The 16,750-nt window shown below is 53.3% G+C and overlaps 7 protein-coding genes across 7 annotated transcripts; 5 read left to right on the top strand and 2 right to left on the bottom strand.

The window, feature by feature from the left end:
* Nucleotides 1-86: 86 nt before the first annotated feature.
* Nucleotides 87-425, top strand: M409DRAFT_29421 (uncharacterized protein; the record flags this gene model as incomplete). Its single annotated transcript, XM_033809458.1, has 1 exon — nucleotides 87-425. The coding sequence occupies one exon, from the start codon at nucleotides 87-89 to the stop codon at nucleotides 423-425; it is 339 nt and encodes a 112-aa protein (XP_033661014.1).
* An 883-nt stretch (nucleotides 426-1,308) lies between these two features.
* M409DRAFT_60234 (uncharacterized protein) lies at nucleotides 1,309-3,879 on the bottom strand (the record flags this gene model as incomplete). The annotated part of the gene is made up of 1 exon (XM_033814397.1): nucleotides 1,309-3,879. One exon carries the CDS (start codon nucleotides 3,877-3,879, stop codon nucleotides 1,309-1,311), a length of 2,571 nt encoding a protein of 856 aa, XP_033661013.1.
* Nucleotides 3,880-5,144: 1,265 nt separating this feature from the next.
* Nucleotides 5,145-9,902, top strand: M409DRAFT_60233 (uncharacterized protein; the record flags this gene model as incomplete). Its single annotated transcript, XM_033814396.1, has 3 exons — nucleotides 5,145-5,591; nucleotides 5,647-8,646; nucleotides 8,694-9,902. The coding sequence occupies 3 exons, from the start codon at nucleotides 5,145-5,147 to the stop codon at nucleotides 9,900-9,902; spliced, it is 4,656 nt and encodes a 1,551-aa protein (XP_033661012.1).
* A 1,004-nt stretch (nucleotides 9,903-10,906) lies between these two features.
* Nucleotides 10,907-11,681, top strand: M409DRAFT_70652 (uncharacterized protein; the record flags this gene model as incomplete). Its single annotated transcript, XM_033818833.1, has 3 exons — nucleotides 10,907-10,941; nucleotides 11,266-11,450; nucleotides 11,551-11,681. The coding sequence occupies 3 exons, from the start codon at nucleotides 10,907-10,909 to the stop codon at nucleotides 11,679-11,681; spliced, it is 351 nt and encodes a 116-aa protein (XP_033661011.1).
* A 541-nt stretch (nucleotides 11,682-12,222) lies between these two features.
* On the top strand, nucleotides 12,223-13,236 carry M409DRAFT_29418 (uncharacterized protein; the record flags this gene model as incomplete). Its single annotated transcript, XM_033809457.1, has 4 exons — nucleotides 12,223-12,388; nucleotides 12,452-12,616; nucleotides 12,687-13,002; nucleotides 13,074-13,236. The coding sequence occupies 4 exons, from the start codon at nucleotides 12,223-12,225 to the stop codon at nucleotides 13,234-13,236; spliced, it is 810 nt and encodes a 269-aa protein (XP_033661010.1).
* A 322-nt stretch (nucleotides 13,237-13,558) lies between these two features.
* M409DRAFT_60230 (uncharacterized protein) lies at nucleotides 13,559-14,386 on the bottom strand (the record flags this gene model as incomplete). The annotated part of the gene is made up of 1 exon (XM_033814395.1): nucleotides 13,559-14,386. One exon carries the CDS (start codon nucleotides 14,384-14,386, stop codon nucleotides 13,559-13,561), a length of 828 nt encoding a protein of 275 aa, XP_033661009.1.
* A 945-nt stretch (nucleotides 14,387-15,331) lies between these two features.
* M409DRAFT_60229 (uncharacterized protein) lies at nucleotides 15,332-16,186 on the top strand (the record flags this gene model as incomplete). The annotated part of the gene is made up of 2 exons (XM_033814394.1): nucleotides 15,332-15,647; nucleotides 16,026-16,186. 2 exons carry the CDS (start codon nucleotides 15,332-15,334, stop codon nucleotides 16,184-16,186), a joined length of 477 nt encoding a protein of 158 aa, XP_033661008.1.
* Between the last annotated feature and the right edge of the window lie 564 nt (nucleotides 16,187-16,750).

Below are 16,750 nucleotides of genomic sequence, written 5' to 3'. Positions count from 1 at the left end.
GGGGGGGGAATGGAGGAGGGGATGTGGTAGAGGGGGAGAGGAAGAAGTTGGGGAAGAGGGTTTTGCCGAGGAGGAGTGTGCTGAGGATGAATTATTATGAGAGTGAAGATGACGACGATGACGAGGAGGTGGTGGAGGGATTTGTGAAGGCCGATGTTGGGGTTGTGGATGGGGAGGGATATAGTGAGGAGGGGAATGGGGAGATGGAGGATCGAGACACGAAGCCTGACGACGACGCCCGCTTCGAGGAGGAAGACGCAGGACCTCCACGACGAATGTGGAAACCTATTCATGGCAAAATCAACATTCAACCACCTAGCGGTGATCCAGAAGAAACGGAATTGGAGGAGAAAGTAGGCATGGAAGCGATGAGGCGAATCGCCAAAAGGAAGCTCAAAGATCTCGTGGAATCTGCCAGAAAATAGAAAGGCGGAGAGATCTTGAAGAAGACTGTTTAGATAGGGGCTTATGTATGATTCAGTGATTGAGATATGGGAGGAATTCATGTCATTTCAGAGCAGTCGAAATGCAAAGGGTTTTTTGGGGGGCTCAAAGGACAGCTTACCGAACGAGGGCGTGATGCGAGGCGGATGTCCTTGAGGAACTGGTTTGGATTCTGTGCCTTTTCTTTTCTTCTTGGCGAGAAAATTTGAGAGGAGGAGCGATGGATGAATCTTCCTTTCTCATCATTCCTGTTGACGAGTTTGATTCTCTTGCGAAGTAGGGCGGAAGAGAGAGGCAATGACATGAGCGATAATTCGACAGAGTAGAGAATGATTTGTTGCTGGGGGGGATGGGTGATGTGAGAGATGGTAGACGGGAGAGACGTGCTTCACTGGAAGGAGTGATCACTTCCCAGTCGCTCCATTTTCCTCGTCTCAACACCATGGTGCGCCTCGACATATTAAGGATGGAATTGAGAAATTCATGACGTTTGTGAGCTAGGCAAATGTTGATTTCTTCCCTCTTCAACTGCGGCTCGGAGTGTGGCGTTTACATTTCGGCCATGGTGTTTTGCCTGCATGGTCTTGACAAAGAGCCATCTCGAGATTGAACTGTTTGTCATTGTTCGGACAAAGAGATCAAACTCCCCACAGCTTCATCCTTTGTCTGACTTCCAACCCCCCTGTAGACAGCATGGTCCACGTCGATCGGTCAGAGAATGTAGACAACCGATCTCGTGGTCTACAATCGTCTGACAACTTTGCAAGGGCATGCTAAAAGGCATCTGCTCGACTCCTGACTGTAATCGAAAGAAGAGGAATTCATTCACCGTGCAAGCGATAGATTCACCACTCTCAACCCGTCCTACACCATCTCCAAACACTCACTCCCACTCCCCTCACTCCCACCCGCCGTAGCATCCTCCTCCTCATCCGCCTCCCTGCCCGAAAGATCCTCAACGGGCACAACCTCCACGAATTCCCTCTCGTCCTTCTCCTCGTCCTTGTCTTTCCTCGCGAAACTACTCACATCAAACCGTGCCTGCTTCATGACCTTCTCATCAAACACGTCCTTCGTCGGCCTCGCTCTCGACCGCACACAAAACTGCAACCGCGCCATGACCTGCTCGATCGCGGACTTGGTCTCCGTTCGGCGGAGATGACTAGTCCCCGCGTCACGGATTCGGGAGGCCAGAATTTTGAGCACGTCGGTGATGGCGTCGATGTCTTTGTTGTGTTTGGTTTCGGCGGCGCTGGGGGGTTGGCGTTCGCCCCAGGGGCCGGTGGATTCGCGAGGGGCGAGGAGGGAGTAGTCGGTCCAGCCGGCGTCGATGGCGATGTCGAGGACGGTGGTGAGGGCTGTTAGGAGGGCGTAGTCTGTCGATTCGGAGATGTGGAACTCGAGTTTGCTTTTGAGGGTGTGGATGATGGATTTGGGCCAGTCTGGTGGGTCGCAGGCTTTCTTTTCGGTCGTGTTGAAGTATTCGAGAGCCAGTCGGCGGCGGATTTTGTGTGCTCTGGGTGTGCTTGCTGGTAGTGCAGCGATGGCTCGACAACGTGCGAATTCTGGCAGGTCGCTGGGCGAGAACATGGTGCCGACCACTAGTGGGATGAGCTTGTGAAATGAATGCTCACTCAAAGCATCTAGCATGTCCTCGATGCAGTCAGCGATCAGAAGGGAGAGGCTGATATCGGCTTTAACGAGTTCGTCGACATTCATCAACGTCAGATCCAGAAAAGCAGCACATGTGCTGTTGGGTGATGCTTCGCTGACAACGTTGTCAATAGATGGAGCGCGGAAGGATATCAGTCGCACCATGTAGCTCAATCCTCGAGGCAGGGCGGTCTTGACGTGCTCTCTCCAGTTGTTCTCGAACAGTGACCGTGCCTTGTATATCGAGTTTAGAGAGCCCCAGGTGTCAGATATCGATTGATCATCGTGCCCAGATGCTCTCAGAATCTCAACATATGCTTCACACAACTCTTCACTCTGCTCGTATTGCAACTGGCATGCCATCCAGCTCGTGACTGTCATGGGCAGAGGGAACTTTGCGGCCAGCTCAGCAGCAAATCCAGAGACACAGGCTTCCCTTCGCGAGACGTCGTTGCGGTAGATTCTGGCCCAAGGTTCATCTGGTAAGGATTCGGTCGGGAAGGGAGAGTTGGTATGTAGGGGTTCGGGGTCCAGGAAGAAGTGATAGTCGCCCTTCTTGTGCAGTGCTTCCGTCCGGGCCAAAGCCATGATAACTTTCTCGCGGTCCTCACTATCGCTCCCAGCAGCGGCAACGATTGCATCTCCATCGTACCCAGCATCTTCAAGCGCTTGTTCCCTCTCCTCCTGCTTCTTCGACTCTTCCACTGCGCTTTCAAGACTCGCGATAGTCGCATCGGCCATTTGATCCTTTTCATGGTCTGCCAACAAGCTGGCCAGACTGTTCTTGAGTACAGGCTTTGCGGGCGAACGTGGAAACGCCTTGAAAAAGTTCTTGCTCTTTTCCTGATCAGACAAACGTGTGTTCTTTTGAGGTGGTGGCTGCTTCGGTGCGGCGGCTTTGACGCCATCATCCTGCGATAGTTTCCTCCTCTTATTGGCGTACACCGTTTGGATATCTTCGAGGTCTTCAGATTCAGAATCCGAGCCAGTGACACCTTGCAAGCCATCACTCACAATCCGCCTACTAGACGTGCTGGAGCTGACTGGAAAGCTGGAGGCTTGCGAATTTGGAACGGTGGTGAGGGTGGATATGGAAGAGAAGGAAGCGTTGGGTGTTTTGTCTGCGGGTGTGCCAAATTGTGGCTGTGGTAATGGCGGCGCGGGCATCTCGGTTGTTGTCTTGCGAGGTGGACTCGGGGAGAGAGCGGCGACGCCTTTTGCAATACGTTGCTTAGGACTGTCACCTGCAGGGCGGAAGGGCGAATCTTCAGTGGGAGTGATATCGGCTTCGTCAGTTAGCGGGTTGATGTTGAAGCGCTCAGATTTGGTCTCGGAAAGCTGTATGGGACTGGATGCACTACCGCCCAATTGCTCATCGCGTTGTCGCTGGGACTCAGTCTTTCTTGGACGGCCCACTGGTCTCGACGACTTCTTCACTCCATCGTGAGAGCTTTGCGAGGGCGATGAAGGTAGCGGATGCTTCCTCGGGCGGCCTCTTCGTTTCGGTGTGTGGGATCCATCGCTCTGGGAGCTTTTCGAGACTGAAGAAGCAGGAGACTTCCTTGGTCGACCGGGCTTCCGTTTCGTTGGAGTTGTCTTTGTTTGTGATGCGCATGTCTCGGTTGGCTGCTGCTGGTGCTGCTGGGAAAGTGGTGGACGAGCTGCTACTACGATTTCGTCGCCGATTTCTTGCGGCAGACTGTTCGGCGCCTTCTGGGTGATGAAAGGCTTGAAAAAATTGGAGATCAAGCCGTTGCTTTTGACACCTTTGGGAGGGGCCATTTGCCGTGGCAATGGGTTGCTATGGGCGAGATATCAATCAGAGCTCTGGACGCGTAGGAGACGCGTGCCGTCAACAGTAGAATTCGGGACTAGCAAGAACGTGGCGTTCGTCATTGCTGGGGCCGCCTTAACTCCGGGCGACCAAATTGATTAATCCCGTTCAATTGCACCCGCACTTTCACACGCCCAAATCCCGAAGTCCGCGCTCCCTTCTCCCGCCCATGCACACACGCTATCCACCGCCACGGATGCACCTGCTGCGGATTGCGGCGCGAATGATGGAGGAGGAAGATGGCTGAGAGTGGGTGGTGGATGGTAGCAACGCAGCCAAACCACAGCCGGCCGCAGCTTGTCAGAGCTGAGTCGGCGGCGTGCATAAAGTGTGAACCGTGGCCGCTGCCGAGTACGATGTGCGAAATTGTTCGACGACAGTCCGGCGGTACGCGAACAGTAGCAGTTTGCCAGACGTCGCACTGCCTGCACATGCCGTGGTGTGCGACGGGGAGGAAATAGAAACAAGAGCCATCAACTAAGATTTACTTCCTTTTGACGCAGTATTTGATGACGCTCCGCCCAAGTCCGCCCGGTGTTCGACAATTGTTCGCTCGCCAGGGTCTCTTCGGCATCTTCGCCTTCCCGCGGTGCGTAGTAGCTAACCAGACTAAGAAACCCTGCAGGCTCTGCTCATGTCAGCTCCAGCAGCAAGCCTCTCATCCGCGCTGTTCCACTGACAAAACACTGTTCGTCCGCTGCCGCTGACCTGAGGCGCCTGTTCCTCGATCGTGCTGCTGCTGCTGTTTGCCATCGAATCTGGGTACTGCATCTCCTAGAACAACGTTGCGACGTTGGCGTGATTAGTGCGGTATCGATACCTCACAGACCAACCGTCCACGCGGAAGGGGCTGCGCAGCGAATCTCCCGCCTCGGACCAGCTTGCAACTCCATCACCACCGCCAGCTGCTGCTCGAATCATCTCATACTGCTGCCACCACCGCCGGATCCACCACCACGCGACCATCCCTCCGTCCATCCATCCATCCTCGCTGCCCACAATCCGACCCGTGCAGCGCGCAATCCGCCCCCAGCGCCCTCGTTCAGCCATTCGCATTCCTTCTGATGCTGCGCTCGCCGAGATAGCCTCGCGGATCCGTGCGGGCTGCCAGCCCTCCCACCACCGACCTCTGACGCCGTGTCTCGCCGCATGAGACAGGCCCGCAGCGTCCATCGCGACCCATCACTCCACGCCGCCAGCGCGCTCCACCGCCATGGCCGTCACCTACGACGATGACAACCAAGAGGCGCGTCCCTCCGGCGCCGAGCGTAGCACGCCCCTCAATCGAATGCGATGGGCCACCACACGAAAGCCTGGCAAGAAGGGCTCCCAGAAAAGGAGGTCCATCTTCCAGCGGAACATGGCGCGAATGAGCAGCTTGAGCGGGAACCGCCGGTCGACTGCCTCTGATGCGAGCGAGATCAAGGCCGACGAAATCGCAAACGACCGACCGTCAGAGGGCCAAACATCACGCACCATATATTTCAATCAGCCACTGCCTGCCGATGCGCGCGACGAGGAAGGCCATCCGCTACAAACCTTCAAGCGCAACAAGATTCGGACAGCCAAATACACCCCCATCAGCTTCATCCCCAAAAACTTGTGGTTTCAGTTGCACAACATTGCTAACGTGTACTTTTTGTTCATCGTTATTCTGGGTGTACGTATTCACTGTAGATGTGTGTCTGTGGTGTGCTGACAAATGACGGCTATAGATCTTCTCCATCTTCGGTGTCACGAACCCAGGTCTATCTGCGGTGCCCATCATTGTTATCTTGGTCATCACCGCCATCAAGGACGCCATCGAAGACTGGCGAAGAACGGTCCTCGACAACGAATTGAACAACGCTCCCGTGCACAGACTTGTCGATTGGGAAAATGTCAACGTTTCCGATGAAAAGGTAAGCCTTTGGCGCAGGTTCAAAAAGGCCAACACGCGCTTGATTCTCGGCGTTTGGAGATGGTGGAAGGGCAAGCGAGAACAGCAGCTCGCCAAGAAGGGCAAAGGAAAAGCCGGACAGGACTTGAGGCTGGAACAGAAGCTGGAAGAGGACGAGCGCAGAAACAGTGTAGTCACTGCACGATTGGATGAAGAAGATGACTACATTCACGAAAATCAAGAAGGCGACGTGGAGATGACTCCTGTCCCTTCACCCACACCCGGACAGAAGCCTAAGCAGTACGGCGATCAGGTGCAGGAGACGGACTATGGGGTTGTAGATCCTGGACTTCAATCCGATACTCTGACTGTACCCACAGGACACGGCAAGGTGGAAGAAATCGCGGTACCGAAGAAGTTCCATGGCAGTCTGATCAACCCGCACAAAGACAGGACAGAAACGGCACGGTTCAAGCGAGACTACTGGAAGAACGTGCGTGTGGGCGATTTCGTGCGACTCTACAGCGATGAGGAGGTACCGGCCGACATTGTTGTTCTGTCAACAAGCGACCCTGACGGCGCGTGTTACATCGAAACCAAGAACTTGGACGGTGAAACGAACCTTAAAGTGCGCACCGCGCTTTACTCGGGTCGCTCGGTGAAACGCGCTCGCGATTGCGAACAAGCCGACTTCATCATGGAAAGCGAGCCTCCCCATGCCAACCTGTACGCGTATTCGGGTGTGGTGAGATGGAACCAGTACAGCGTGCGAGATATCAACGCTGAGCCCAAAGAGATGGCAGAGCCGGTTGGCATCAACAATCTACTCCTCCGTGGCTGCACTGTTCGAAACACCGAATGGGTGCTGGGAGTCGTGGCTTTCACTGGCGATGACACCAAGATCATGCTCAACTCCGGCATTACTCCTGCCAAGCGACCCAAGATCATGCGTGATCTGAACTGGAACGTGTTGTACAATTTCGGTATCCTCTTCGTCATGTGCTTGATCGCAGCCATTGTCGAAGGTGTGACATGGGGCCAAGGCGACAATTCGCTCGACTTCTTCGAGTTCGGATCTTATGGAGGCACTCCTGGCCTCAACGGATTCATCACATTCTGGGCCGCCCTCATCTTGTTCCAGAACTTGGTACCTATCTCGCTCTACATCTCGCTGGAAATCGTGCGTAGTGTGCAGGCCTTTTTCATCTACTCGGATGTGTACATGTACTACGAGAAGATCGACTACCCATGTACGCCGAAATCCTGGAACATCTCGGACGACCTGGGCCAGATTGAGTACATCTTCTCTGACAAAACTGGAACTCTTACGCAAAACGTCATGGAGTTCAAGAAGTGTACCGTCAATGGCGTGCCATATGGAGAGGCCTACACCGAGGCTTTGGCAGGCATGCAGAAACGGATGGGCGTGAATGTTGAAGAAGAAGGCGCAAAAGCAAAGGCGCAGATCGCACAGGACCGCGTTACTATGCTTGAGCGCATTCGGAAGATGCACAACAACCCCTACCTCAACGATGACGAGCTGACATTTGTTGCGCCAAACTACATTGCAGACTTGGATGGAGATGCCGGTCCAGTACAAAGAGCGGCGACCCACCAATTCATGCTCGCCCTTGCTCTGTGCCACAGCGTTATAACTGAGCGCACACCAGGTGACCCACCAAAGATCGAGTTCAAGGCGCAAAGTCCGGACGAGGCTGCTCTGGTGGCTACCGCACGAGACGTTGGATATACGGTTATTGGCCACTCCAATGACAGCATCATCCTCAATATCCTGGGCCAAGAGCAGGAATTCCATGTGCTCAACATTCTCGAATTCAACTCGACCAGGAAGCGAATGAGTTCCATCATCCGCATGCCAGACGGCAAGATTATCCTCTTCTGCAAGGGTGCCGACAGTATCATCTACTCTCGACTCAAGAAGGGCGAGCAAGCCGAGCTGCGAAAGTCCACGGCTGAGCACCTGGAAATGTTTGCAAGAGAAGGTCTACGAACTCTGTGTGTCGCGCAGAAAGAGCTTACCGAAGATGAATATCAGAAGTGGAACATCGATCACGAACTTGCTGCAGCAGCTGTACAGGACCGTGAGGCGAAGCTGGAAGAGGTTTCTGACCGCATCGAACGAGAACTGACACTTCTTGGTGGCACTGCCATTGAAGACAGACTGCAGGATGGCGTTCCCGACTCCATTGCTCTGCTTGCCCAGGCTGGTATCAAGCTGTGGGTGCTTACGGGTGACAAGGTCGAAACAGCCATCAACATCGGCTTCTCCTGCAACCTGCTCGACAACGACATGGACTTGATCGTCTTGAAGGTGGAAGACGACAACTTTGACGAAGCTGAATCTGAGCTGAACAAGCACTTGGCTGCGTTTGGCAAGACCGGCTCTGATGAGGAGTTGAAGGCGGCCAAGAAGAACCACGAACCACCAGCGCCCACACACGCTCTCGTTATCGACGGTGACACGCTCAAGATTGTTCTGGACGACCGACTGCGACAGAAGTTCCTGCTTCTGTGCAAGGAGTGCAGATCAGTACTGTGCTGTCGTGTCAGTCCATCGCAAAAGGCTGCTGTCGTCGGTCTCGTCAAGCACACTCTTGAAGTCATGACTTTGTCAATTGGCGATGGTGCCAACGATGTGGCCATGATTCAAGAAGCCGATGTCGGTGTCGGTATCGCTGGTGAAGAAGGTCGTCAAGCCGTCATGAGCTCTGACTACGCTATTGGACAGTTCAGATTCTTGACAAGGTTGTTGCTTGTGCACGGCCGTTGGGACTACAGGCGAATGGCCGAATGTGTTGCCAACTTCTTCTACAAGGTATGTCCATCAAGTTATATTCGTGGATCATCACTGACACATTACAGAACATCATTTGGGTCTTCGCCTTGTTCTGGTACCAGATCTACACCAACTTCGACTGCTCGTACGCCTTCGACTACACCTACATTCTGCTCTACAACTTGGCCTTCACATCCCTGCCAATCATCTTCCAGGGTATTCTGGACCAAGATGTGGATGACAAGGTCTCGCTGGCCGTACCTCAACTCTACCGCCGCGGCATTGAACAGCTCGAGTGGACGCAAACCAAGTTCTGGATCTACATGTTTGATGGTCTGTACCAATCAGTGATCTGCTTCTACTTCACGTACCTGCAGTTCTACCTGGCCAACTTCGAGACCGAGTCTGGCAGGAACGTTAACGACTACAAGCGGTTGGGTGTCTACATCGTCAACCCCACCGTCGTGGTTGTCAACGTCTACATCCTGATCAACACTTACCGATGGGATTGGTTCATGGTGCTCATCACTACCATCTCGATCCTACTCATCTGGTTCTGGACTGGTGTCTACACAGCCTTCACAGCTGGCTTCACCTTCTACGAGGCCGCCCCACAGGTCTACGGCGCGCTGTCATTCTGGTGTGTTGGACTCTTGACAGTCATCGTCTGCCTGCTGCCTCGATTCTGTGCAAAGGCCTTCCAGAAGATGTACATGCCATATGATATTGATGTCATCCGCGAGCAAGTCCGCCAGGGCAAGTTTGACTATCTTAAAGAAGTCGACCCCAACAGCGTTGCACCTCAACCTGACAAGCTGGCCGAATCGCTGACTTCTAGCGAAATTTCCAACGGCAAGCCTTTGGACCACAAACCCGATCGGCCTACGATGGAAGAGGACATGAGGCCTATATACCCGCCCAGCGTTGCAGGAACAGCGGCGACGCATAATGCCCGGAGCAATAACGGTAGCGACGGAACTGACTATACCGGCCATCGATCTAGCCTCGACCGCGCATTCCCCCACACTGGCCACACCAGCAACAACCCCGGGTCAGATCCATATGGCTTCGACCGCCGACCATCAGCGCCAGCAATCGAACCTCCTCGACCGAGCTTCGACCGTCTACGCAGCAGCATGGACCGAACACGGCCATCCTTCGAAGCGAGTCGCGACTTCACCAGCGCGGCATACCTCTCGCGGGTGGAAAGCAGTCACTCCGGCGCGAACCAACCCGGGCCCGATCAGAAGAGCAGTCGAAGAAGAGAAGACATCTCGGACGATCTGAGGAGGTGACGCCACCGCCAGCGACCCCAGTCATACCAGCGGCTGCCCTGAGAGTGTTTTCTTTTCTGGGTGTGTTTTACAGTGTGGTCGCTGGCATGGCTTCTTTTCTTGCATTCGCTTGCTTGGCTTTTGCTGCTGCTGGATAAAAACCTCTTATTGAACTCAACGAAGATGAAAGATGTGTTACGGATGAAATGATGCGCGAAAAGAGATGGAGGACGAGGAGGACGAGGAGGGAAGTGAAGACGGGGAATGAGGAAAGAAGAAGACGTTTCCCTCCACTCTCGCGTGTGCGGACCTGCCTGAATAGACAGCGGGTGGTCTGGACAGAATTGTACATAAAGTCTGGTCCGCTTTCTTCACGTTTTGCGACTTTGTTATTGTTAGCGATATACCACGCTCTCTCGAGAACGCATTGTTGTTTGCGAAGGCGTTTAGAGGGCGTTTCGTTGAAGAGTCTTCGGGGGGCATTTGAAAGCATGTCGTTTGGAATTAGAAAGAGGTGCTGTTTGGTAGAGTTGTTAAGATTTTTCAGATTCTCAACTTCGATTTTTGCGTCCTTGTCTCACAATTTGTGGTGTTGATATAGGTAGGATCGTTCGTTGGTGATGTTGGAGGGAGTGACACGTGACCGCAACATGTCGATGACGGCTAGCGCGTTTCTTGGCGCTACTAGTCAGGATTCGGGCAGCGACGGGAGCGGGCTGGACTGGACTGGACTTCACCTTGACATTGGGGAGGGAATGGCCAGCAAGAGACGCCAGTCCACCCTTTTCGTCAAATCACCATCTGAACAACAACCGCCGAGGGTAACACGAACGAGCGAGCGAGATCATCTGTTGAAGAAGCATCGGCGACTCGTGGAATTGAAGGGATTGTGGGAGTTGGAGAGGTTCGCCACTGTCGCTGGAAGTGAGCGAGAGTGAGATTGGTTTTTGGGAAGTAGGGATTGAGAGACGAAGGAGATTTGGAGAGTCAGGGAAGAGGAAGGAGAGTAGAAGAGGAAAGACATCATGAGGACGATTACGTGGGTTAAGATGGCTGCTGCGTATGTTGTTTTTTCCCTTTTCGCTTCTTCCCCTTCCAACCCCAAGCCATCATGATACCTTGTTAAGGGAATCCTGGCAACAAATTCATTCGACTATGCTCACCCTTCAGAGTGGCTGGTCATCACTGCTACCATTCCATATTCTCTGGGTGTTGCTTGGCCGAAAGGTCATTCTATACCCACCATATCCGCACCCAAAATCCCCTCGCTGGACTCTCCTCCTCAAAGAACCCGCCCAAGCCGTCCTTAAGAAAAACCTCCATTCTCTCACCTCAGTCCCCGTCCGCACCTGAATTGCATCAATACTGACTTTCAATATTGCAGCGGCGGAATCATGTGCATCGGCGGCCCCGCCCTCATCTACTACGTCACCCCGACCGAAGAAGAGCTCTTCCTGCGCTACAACCCGGAACTCCAGAAACGCAGCCTGGAGCGCCGGCAGGAGAAGCAGGAGGATTTCGATCAGTTTGTCGGGCGCTTGAAGGAGTATAGTAAGAGTGAGAAGCATAGTAAGTATTTGTCTCTGCTTTTTCTTTTGTGGAGGGTTTGTTGGCGAGGGAGGGTGGTTGGGGAGGGTTTGGATGTGTGCTGATTTGTGGTGTTTTCTAGTTTGGACGGTTTGGGAACAGGAAGCGGAGAAGAAGAGACGGCAGGGGGTTACGGCTGAGTTGGAACGGAGGAGGGAGGCGCAGTTGGAGGCGGAGTTGAGGAGGAAGGAGATGAAGGAGAGTTTGAAGTAAGCATGTGGACTGTGGGCGCGGTGAGTGGAGTGCTGAAACGGAGGTTGGGGAAAGGAGGGAGTTTGACCTGGAGTTTTTCCCTGTGCTGTACGAGTATCAAAACTTGCCTCCGAAGGCTACTCGAGTCGACGTATGTACTGATCTTTCGGCTCTGATGTCTTCACAGGTCATAGAACATCGTGAGGGTCGAGCGGAGGGTATTAACGTCTTCCGACGTCGTGTGTCTGAATTTTCAGGTTTCGAATCTGATGGAAATTCTCTACACTCTTCAGCCAAGGAGCGACCGGCGATTCTAGCAAGACTTTAGTTCGGAGTCTTCACTTCTTGCTCGTCCAAATATGGTGAAGACTCGTGAAAAGGCAGCGCCAACTGGCTTTCGCACTTCTTCCCCCATTGGGCAACAAACATGCCAAAATCCTTCGGCTCTTTCAGCACCGCAGCCATAACATCCCATCCCATCTCCCACTCAGCTGAGATCTGCTATTCTAAACTTTTATCTCATCACTTCCACCCTCCACGACTCTGATCCCCAACGACCACCATGCCCCCCAACAGCAAATTCGACGGCAGCGAAGCCATCCCTCCAAACGCCACTTTCGACCAGCGGAATCTTGCCGGCAAGACCGTAATCATCACCGGCGGCGCGAGCGGAATCGGCGAGGCTGTCGTGCGGGGGTTTGTGCAGGCTGGAGCGGTTGTTACGTGTGGTATGCATTACTCCCCAGCAGCGTTCAAACGTGTCGGTCTCTGAGATTAGGGGTTTATTGTAGGTGATGTTGATGAGGTGAGGGGGAAGGCTTTGGCTAGGGAGCTTGGTGGGGATGAGAGGGTGGTGTTTGTGAAGTGTGATGTTTTGAGGTGGGAGGATCAGTTGTGGTTGTTTAAGAGGGCTTTGGAGAGGGGAAGGGGGGTGGATGTTGTTGTTGCTAATGCTGGTAAGTATCATCTAATCTTCGTCCTCCAACGTCGGAGAAGTACTGGACACTGATGTTCCGCTCCAAACAGGCCTCGACGGCGAAGATACAATCCTAAAGCAGAAACCCGTGACCGCAAACGGCGATCCCACGGAACCCGACCTCAAAATCCTCAAAACAAACCTCATCGGCGTCGCATACACCGCCCGCCTCGCCAATTTCTACTTCTCCAAACAAGCCAAACCCTCCAACAAAAGCCTCATCATCACCGCCAGTCTCTCGTCCTACATCGACCATCCCTTCTCCCCGGAGTACTCAGCCTCGAAATGGGGCGTTCGAGGTATGATGAGGAGTTTGAGGAGTACCGCGGGCGTGACGGGGATGAGGGTGAATTTGGTGGCGCCTTGGTGAGTGCAGAAGAAGCTTTTAATGGGAGGTGCGAATGAGGGTGTTTGCTAATATGTTGTTTGTTGGGTAGGTATATCAAAACGCGCATCTTCTCCGACGAGATGGTCAGGGTCTTCGAGGCTAGCGGGGAGGAGTGGGCGCTTGGGGAGGATGCGGCGGGGGCGGTGATGCATTTCGCTGCGGATTCACGAATCAATGGTATCAACCCCATACTTCCCATCGATGGAGACTGAGGCTGACAAGAATGTGTGTGGTGGTAGGCCGGACGTTTTGTATTGTACCCAGGAGTATGGATTCAAGGGGTATTATGATTTGGGGGATGATAATTTTAGGGAGGGAGAGGAGGTTACGGAGTGGCAAAGACGATGTGTGAGGCTGATGGGGTACGTGCAGGGGGAGATGGTGAGGCAGAGGAGAAAAGGGAGGCTGTAGGGTATCTGTGTATCATTCTGTGGAGGTCACACCGCTCTCGAAAATTGCAGATTCGTCACACAAAGGGGGATGACGCTCACGATGCTTGGAAATATTGTAATCAACAACACCTGGCAGCCTTGATCATACTCTCGCAACAGCTACAACCGAACTAGCCATCATCCCCCTGGCATCATCAAAGTCCTCCCTAGTCACTCTCAACTCAGCCCTCCTAAGCGCCTCCAAATCCCTCGTCCAAGTCCTCAACTTCAACTCCTCAACCGGATGCTTCCCCTCAAACACGAACCTCGTCCACTCCTCCGCATTCGCAAACCCAAACGGCATCAGCATCTCGTCCGTCGTCTGCATATCCCGGAATCCGGCCTCTTCCAGCTTCTCTCTCAAAGTCTCCGGTGTCCGCCATCCATGCGTGGGCCCCATCTGAGGCGGAAGTTGGTACGTCGGGTCAATGGACTGGGCAGCTTGCAGGAATGTGGCGTTGTTGTCCATCCGCTGGCCCCAGACTGCGATGGCGATGACCCCATCCGGCTGGAGCACTTTCCGCATTTCCCGGATGACTTTCATCGAGTCCGGAACGACGTGCAAAGCGAACGTACAGATGGCGTGCGAAAACGTTCCCGCTGGGAAGGCTTGCGACAATTCCCCGGCGTCGAGGAGTTTTCTCTCCAAGGATGTCCCTGCGGGCACCTGGATGACGTCGAGCATCTGCTGGGCTGAGTCGATGGCGGTGATTTTGGCGCCTGCATAGGTCTCCGCCACGTGCTGGGTGACTACTCCGGCGCCTGAAGCGACGTCGATGACGTGCGAGGTTTTGTCGATGGGTTTGATGGCGGCGGCGTTGTCGACGGCGAGGGCGGCGGGTTTGTTGGTTACGTTGTTGACTTTTTCTCTGTAGAGGGCTGCTGTGCCGCTCCAGCCTTGGGAGTTGTATTCTGGGGGGTTTGACGCCATGGTGTGTGGAAGAAGAGATGGGAGAGGGATGCAGCGATGCGGTAGCAGAGAACGCTCAGTATCCCCGTGAAAGTGCGATGGCGTTATAATAAGCAGGAAAGCGGATGGAACGAGATCTGCATGAAATGGTCAGAGTATTAAACACAAATAGCTCTAGCGCTCCTGTACAGACAGAGCCCCACACTCGCTCGCTCGCCAGTCTGTCAGCCTCGCCAATCGAGCTGGAGGCGGCGGTTGAAGGAGCTCTTACTTACTTGCTAGCTCTTCGAGCTTCATGTACGGTGGGGAACACCACGTCACATCGCTTCTAGTGCATTAATGTTTGCGAGCGTACCTGCATTGAGCCCTATGGTGGCCATTTGGGGGATTGATGTGTGGCTTGCATATGGCCGGGTGTTTTCTGTAGCTGTGGCACGACAGGAAGGCGGTAAGGTTTATGTAAGGCACTTACTGCATTTGCGCCTGCATCGACTGCCAAAGCATCCTCACTCTCTTCTTGGACTTCATGAGCCTGTGGGACGACTTGAGCGTCTGAATCAAATTCTTGCTCCTCGCAATCGAGTTCCTGTCCTCAATATTGCCCTCACTCTTTTCGTCATTCTCGCTCTCAATTTTTGCCCAATCTTGTCGTCATTCTCACCATCATCCTCATCCTCATATTCCTCTATTTACGCGGCTTTGTTGTTTTAAGGTGTCACCAATGTTGGCAGAGCCTACAATACTGAACATTCAATCAAGAACAACTGCCATCAATCTGCTACCAATCGGCGTTGCAGGTCGTCCATTTCACGCAAGACCTTCTGCTCATTGAACCAATCGCTGGTGACGTTCGCTCGAAAGCGGAGGAGAAGCTAATATGCCCACTCGAAGACTGTGACCACAAGTCTACCTATCACCAGAAAGTGAGCCAACATATGCGAGAGAGGCCTACAGGCGAGCGACCAAATGTCCGCAGTATCTGTGTCGCTAATGATGTTCGTTGCGTACCCTCGTCCTGGAACGTACTATGTCATTATGCGAATACATGGAACTGGGCCAAATATGCTTAACAAGCGTAGCCAGAACCAAAGTAAGGTTCTTGAGAGGACAGAAATAGTGTGTGCTGAGCCAGCTCCTGAGTCTGAGTTCGAGAAGCCGCGTTGTGATCGAAAGCCGAAGGTTGCCACTTTACAGCCTGATACAATTGCCAATATACAGCCAATGCTGATGCAAATGCCAATACTCTCGAGCACTCCGCCTGCCACGCAATACCAAATCCCGTGTGAGTTCTGTGGACAGGAGCTCATCGATATTGAGCACGTTCTTATGCATATCCACGTTCAACATGGTGTGCACGTTTCTTCTGAGCCCCCTGTAGCTACTGCAAGAACAAGTCCGCCACAATGCCAACCCCACAGCAGTCTGAGTATTTATCCGCCCAGCCTACCGAGCGCAGCAGTCTCAGCCCGTCTTCAATCAACAGATCCCAATTCGTCAGACTCGGCCACATCGGCCAGTCTCACTGACTCAGCTTGAGCACTGTCTGCTTGCCGTCCAGTGGCAGCATGCGGCTCAGGTTGATGAGACATAGCGCCCCAAAGGTTAACCAGATTGCCCGCCACCAGTTGACCCATAACTCCTATTACCGACGAGCCTGCAGACCGTGCCTCGCTCCCGTTCGCCTCTGCACAAGGTCAATGCTATTCCGGCTCCATTGACAACAATCAGTACGCCGATGGCATCAATGCCGCTGATAGCAACCATCTTGAGCTGTCTAACATCGTCGATGTCTCGTTCCCCGTGCTGAGCACCAACAACTAGGGCACGTTGGCTTCGACTTCTAGTCTATTGGCCTTGAAAGCAAGTCGTTCAATTAAGTTATTTTGATGTTATTTGCTCTGTTGCTGATGGCTACGATGACTTGTGGAAGTCTGGGTTTCCTTTTGGGAAGCAAGATTTATTGACCTTGGTGCACTTGGAGTAGAATTGTGGATAGAATGGCAGTCGAGATTCTTGAACCGGGACCAATGCACACTTGATCTTGTTTTGACGAGTGGCATAGTAGTTAAGCATTGCTCCGAAACTATTGAGCGGATATACGGTCACTTTGCCTTGCATAGTGAGACGAGTCGATCAGTGATCGAACTGCCGAATGACCAGACACTGTGATTTTTCCATCCCATTTCCGTTCTTGATTGAAGCATGGACTTAGCGCCTTTCCCTGGATTCCATCGTTTGACTCGTCTACACGAGTGGCGTCAATCCAATAGTATTTGCACATGTAACGCAGGCGTTGTTGGCCAAGCGCATACCAGCAGTTCGGCACATTGGGTCGTCTCTTGTTTGCGATGATACCTTTTTGGAATGGTTTCCTGCTAAATGTCT

Source organism: Zasmidium cellare, assembly GCF_010093935.1.
Source record: "Zasmidium cellare ATCC 36951 unplaced genomic scaffold M409scaffold_51, whole genome shotgun sequence".
NCBI lineage: Eukaryota > Fungi > Ascomycota > Dothideomycetes > Mycosphaerellales > Mycosphaerellaceae > Zasmidium > Zasmidium cellare.
Note: the sequence above shows the minus strand (reverse complement) of the source record. Positions and strands in the feature narration are given on the sequence as shown.